Genomic DNA, 6,000 nt, shown 5'->3' on the forward strand with positions numbered 1-6,000 from the left:
TCGCATTAGCAGCAAAGCAACGAATCCAAGTATCTACGTATGCCGGGTCTTCAAAGACCAGAGAATATCCTATCGTCGACGCCATTGATATGTCGTGTATAACGCTAAGCAAGCGTTCAACAACCACCTGTTCTAGTTGGTGTCGGTTTATAAATAATGAGCTATCTGCTCATATGTAAATTATACTTAATTTGCGTATCACTACATAAACAAAACGAAAAAGACGCTAAGAAAGATAACTCTTTTCATAATACGACACAATGCAAATAAATACCTAAGTAATAAAAAGTAAATAAAAATATTTTTTTTATATTTTTCCTTTTTTTTTTAATGTTAGGAAGTAGGGGTATCCTTTCTCTTGTAACATTTTATGCAATCAACAAATCGAGTTGAAATTTTAAAGTTTTAGCAAAAACAGCTGCCATTGACTCACCGGTTCTGTTGTTCTTTGCCAAAAGAATCCCATCAAGAAAACAAGTGCCCACGGTGGTCCTACAGCCGACATGAGAGCCTGCCAGTATTGCCAGAGTTCACTAGCTTGGCCAGATTGCATTATAGGAATCCAGATTATTGTACATACGGCCAAAACCACAATGATTACTCTACAAAGAACAAAATAGAATCAACAAAGCTGAGCTTACACTGTAATAATATGATGCAGACAAGGGGTGACATAGATTAGAAACACAAATGAATTCGTCTCAACTAAAGGTCACATAAGACAAAAACGTGTTTCTATATTAAACGAATGAAATTCGAAATACTGAATTCCAAGTAAAACAAATGGTACCTACGCAATTGTCATGTCGCAAATAGTAAAATATTCATAAATTATGGAAAACGATAAAGTAGAAAAATAGTTATTAATGAAAAATAGTTTTTTTATAAAGTTTAGATGGGGGAACAAAATTTCTTCAACATTATAAATAACAGAGTAACAGAGTGCATATGAGCGTGTGTGAAAATATCAGCAGGGGCTGAAGGATAGATGGTTCACAAAGATATTAGCAGCAGCAGCCATTTGAGCACTATGCAAATTGGTAAATGAGTGCAGACTTGCATGACGAGGAAAAGAAAAATAGGACCCCATTTGACGAGGGAGAGTAAAAAATTAAATTGTTCCAATGTGAGATGAACGTGTGGCCCTGTGGTGGTGACGAACGACTTTTAAGCTGATATCGAAACTGCAGGATTTTGTTAATCTCATGACAGACGAAAGGAACAGTTAGAAAAAACAAGAAGCATGCAAGTAATGGTAATAAATGGCTTTTGCTAAAAAATCCAAGTTGGATTTATTTTTGTTTGTTTGTTTGTTCCTTTTTGACAGTACCAGACGGTGTGGTGTCCGAGAGAGGTTGGAACTAATGAATACGGTTCAAACATAACAGCCACGTTACATATATTTATTTTGGAAGCCGCGACCAAGCCTTTTACTAAAAGAAAGGGTCAGTATGAAGCAAAAAAGAAAGAAAAATAAACGTCTTTATGGAAAAATGCAGTTGCAATAGATTGACATGAAAACAAACTAGGCCGAGAATGGAAAACTTTTTAAAAAAGGGGGGGGATATTTCACCTTCTTATCTACTCACTTTCAGATTTTCTCCCGTCCTGTCAGTCTTATTTTCTTGTTTTGTAGGGATCGTTGTTTACCGTCAATGTTGTTTTAGTGTAAAAGACGAAAGTTCTTTTCTTACCAGTCGGTTATGCATTATTATTAGGGATATTTTTTTATACTCATTTTAACATAGCCAATAGCTAGTTTTGTTTTAGAAAGTAAGTTAGAATAAACCATTTTGACTTGAATATATTTGTATAAGTTTGTGTATAGCGCCAGTTCACTGGAAGAAAGGAAAGCTGGAGGTGAGCAGTGATTGGCAACAGTTGGGAACGGACATTACACACTACGGTGCTTACCATTTCCTAACTATCACTGATTGTGGGCCGTCGCAGTTTTCAGTGTGGAGGCAATTAGCACGGCAGGACTCAGCAACTATAATTCGTTAGCTGGAAGTGGTCTTTTTTGAACGTGGCCCACCTCGTGAACTACTGATAGACAATGACACAGCTTTCCGCAGAAAAGAATTCAAGACGTTTGCAGATGAATGGGGCATGAACTTGAGATTTCGCTGTGCATATGCCCCAGCCAGGAATGGCACAGCAGAGCAATGCCATCGCACTGTGAAACAGATCACGACTAGAATGCATTGTTCAATACCAGAGGTGGTCTACTGGTACAATGTGACTCCAAAAAAAAAGCCGAGTCATCTTTGAACTCACCAGCCAATGCCATATACTGGTACGAGGCCCGGTGAAAGGAATCAATGTTATACGACCAGTAGCAGGTCCGGAGCATAGTTCATACCGAGTTGGAGGCTACATGTGGGTGAAGGCTCCACAGAATCAGTTTACCACAGCGTTTGGCCAGGGTCGGGTTACTGAAATAATCAGTCCACAATCCATCTTGGTGGATGGGATGCCCGACACGTGAAGGACCTATGCCCCCAATACCATGTACTCTTGTCAGAAAATTCAAAAAGCACAACATCCTTGGAGAGCATGTCGGAAAGTATGATATCCAATGACAAAACAGACTCAGCAGATGGTCATGAAGCAGGAATAGAACGCATGTGCTTCTGAGGAAGCCCATGGTTCTGAAGAGGCCCCACAATTGCGAAGAAGCACCCCACAAAGACGACCACCGACGGGATGTAGCCTATGTGATCAGATCACGGGGGGGGGGGGGTAACAGAACCTAACAACACTGAGGTTACAAAATGATCTGCACGAGAACCACCGCCATTTGAACCTGGAATCCATCGAGTACAAGAAAAGAGAAGGGAAGAACGATATGCAAATCGTGGTACTGACGCAATTAAAAGGCTGTATATAAGGATGGAGTTTTTTGCAAGAGGGTCGAAATGTAATCGAGATTTTGTGATGACGAGTTGAGAAATCAAGAGAAGATTGTTTTACACAATTGGAGTTATTTTATTTATTTATTTATTTTTGTACGCGTTAGCATGAACGGCGTTTTTTTTTTAAACATTAATTTCAACACTTCAATAGGCGACCCTAAGTGTGACCGTACCAATGTCAGGTGAAAACCTAACCTCAATGTGAAAAATGTTCTGCTTACCAAAACGGACTTCGTGTTTTAGTTTAAAATAAATCTCTAAAGTATATTAAAAAAATAAAAAAGTAAAAAAACGTGTTCGAAAGTTGCACATATTTATGCCAATTTGCTTATTTATTTTAAACTAAAACAGGGAGTCCGGTTTGGTAATCGGAATATTTTCATATCCAGGTTAGGTTTTCACCTGATATCAACACGGTCACACTTAGGGTCGCCTATGCTTCTGAATTGGCAAAAAATATTTAAATATTAATGTCTCCTATTAAATTATTTCAAATCTCTAAAAGTATATAATGTTGAGCTACAACTTAGCACTTTTATAAGATTTTCTATGATTAAAATTTTTTTTTTAATTTTCTTACCAGTTTGTTCAAGCTGAGGTTGGCGTATCCTACTGGATGCCAAACATTCAACCACTAACTCAAATATTCCAACCAAAAGACATATTTAAGATTTTGATCGTTCCATTAAGTGCAATTGCTTGAATCTCTCTTGCACTTGGTTCACCGGGTATATTTGTCAGGTAGTTTTTGAAATTTTATAATTTAAATTCTATTGATGTCAACTTAGAACAGTGAATAGTTTAGTTATAAATGCGTATGCTACATGCAAAATAAACGAGAAAAAAGAGCAACTTTTAATACAGCTTATTGTGCTGTGTTATTTCTTTAGGAGGAACAACTTTGCAGCACAGCAAAATGAAAGTATGGATCCGGTTATGCGCTAAATGAGATTTATAATTGAATTGAAATTTCATCCCATTGTGTAAATGTGGGAGATGCCTGAGATAGGCGCACCTTGTTGAGATCGTCCACATAAAGAGAAATTACTCGATGACAATATCTTCAAGATAGTAGACGCTTAACACGTCTCTTTCTCTGTCCATCTCTAATGTGATCATTCGTCTGCGCACACAGTCTTTTCATAATCTTTTTTCCTTTGCCATGACGTCATCTGGCACTCACAGGGCTCGCTCATTTGCATACAGCTGTCATACACGCATTTGAACTCTGTTACATGAGGATTGGAGAGTAAGCTTGAAAAATATCAGAAAAACATTTGACTATTGGACAAGGAAAAGTTGACATCAAATGAATAGAAGAAAAAGAAGAAGAAGAAGAAGAAGAAGAAGAAGAAGAAGAAATATCAAAATTTTAAATATCAATTAGAGAATCCAATGTTGCCCTAAAGCAATTTTAGCACTATGTGGACTGATTCTCTGAGCTCCACAGATTATTCGGACAGTGAAACATCATATAACAGCTTGAGTTTTGCTGGGTAAGTGACAAATAGTAGAAGTTTGTTCATTCTCTCCTTTTTTTATTTTTTTGTTTCGTTGTTGTCGTCATTTATTTTAAGACCAGTGACTGTAAAAGCAAATAAAGGTTTGTTTGGAAATTAGCAATGTTTTCAGAGGTTTTCTTTGTCTTATCCACTATTCTATATATATGGGTTGTGGATATTATATACATATACAATATCCCAATAAAGGCCATTGGAGCACCTCTCTTCCATGGTTTGAAAAAAAAAAAGAAAGAAAATCTTATCTGTTTATCTACTACATGTCACTAGCAACTTCCTGTCTGTTGCAATATTCTGAAATGTAGCTTTAATCCTAATCTTTTCACCTTCAAATCCATGAAGTGATGATAGCCGCCATTCTTTTGTGTGTGCTGTGACGCACTTTCTCAGATTTCTTATGCAATCGCTAGAGCCGTGCTGCTCTGGATGTCAATTGTAAATCAGGTATAACAATGAAGGTGACTTCATGCAGACCTGACAACCCTGTGACATGGTCTATGTGAGCTCTGTGTAAAAGTCTGATTTGTTTAACATCATCATCATCAACAACAACAATAACAACAACGACAACAATAGTAACAACAACAGCAACAGTAACAACAAAGACAACAACAACAACAGCAACAACAACAACAACAACAACAACAGCAACAGTAACAACAATAACAGCAGCAACAACAGCAACAGCAACAACAGCAACAGTAACAACAACAGTAACAACAGCAACAACAGCAACAGTAACAACAACGACAATAGCAACGGCAACAACAACAACAACAACAGCAACAACAACAACAGTAACAACAGCAACAACAACAACAACAGCAATAGTAACAACAACGACAAAAGCAACGACAATATCAACAACGACAACAGCAACAAAATCAACAACCGCAACAACAACAACAGCAACAGTAACAACAACAACAGCAACAGTAACAACAACAACAACAACAACGACAACAGCAACAACAACAACCAGTAGCAGGAGCAGCAGGAAGATGATGGTGCCTCAGTGGTTAACGATACGGACTGACAACCTGAGTGTGCGAAGTTCGAACCTAATTTGTTCCACAAAAAAACTTTCACTTAGGAACGTTAGCAAATTTCACGTGATCCTTTCTGTAATTTCTTGATATCTTTCTAGTTTGGTTCGCACAACTAAAGAGCTACTTTAAAGAATAGAAACTGATGAATACTTTCTACTGTACTGAAAACAAATTCAAAAGTGCACAAAAGAACCAAACATTGTTTGGATATTTTGAAACACTTACCGTCCAACTATAAGCAGTTCCAAACTGGAAGCGTTCGTCCTGAATCTTGTCCAAAGATCCATAGTGAAAAGACTACTGGCACTATTAAAAACAGACGTCAGCGTACTCATCACTGCAGCCAGCATTGCAGCAAACATAATACCACGAAGACCTTTTTTTGTAAAAAAAAAAAAAAAAATTAAATTACTCTATTTTGTTTTTATATTTTTATTTTAAAAATCGATGCAAAACATTATCTTATCCCAATCACACTTATATATGAAAGAACATTCTTACTTCAGCACCAAACAG

The 6,000-nt window shown here is 37.1% G+C and overlaps 1 protein-coding gene across 1 annotated transcript in view; it reads right to left on the bottom strand.

Annotated features, from left to right (window-relative positions):
- The window catches only part of LOC145273698 (sodium/glucose cotransporter 4-like), a 29,234-nt gene extending 23,378 nt beyond the window's left edge, over nucleotides 1-5,856 (bottom strand). The window contains exons 1-2 of the mRNA XM_080127092.1: nucleotides 5,710-5,856; nucleotides 434-602 (exon numbers count right to left, since the gene is read on the bottom strand). Coding sequence (XP_079983218.1) covers nucleotides 434-602; nucleotides 5,710-5,846 — 306 coding nt within the window. The 5' untranslated portion in view covers nucleotides 5,847-5,856. The remainder of the gene's footprint in view (nucleotides 1-433; nucleotides 603-5,709) is intronic.
- Between the last annotated feature and the right edge of the window lie 144 nt (nucleotides 5,857-6,000).

Source organism: Euprymna scolopes, unplaced genomic scaffold (genome assembly GCF_053919585.1).
Source record: "Euprymna scolopes isolate OS-2025 unplaced genomic scaffold, ASM5391958v1 sca137, whole genome shotgun sequence".
Lineage (NCBI taxonomy): Eukaryota > Metazoa > Mollusca > Cephalopoda > Sepiida > Sepiolidae > Euprymna > Euprymna scolopes.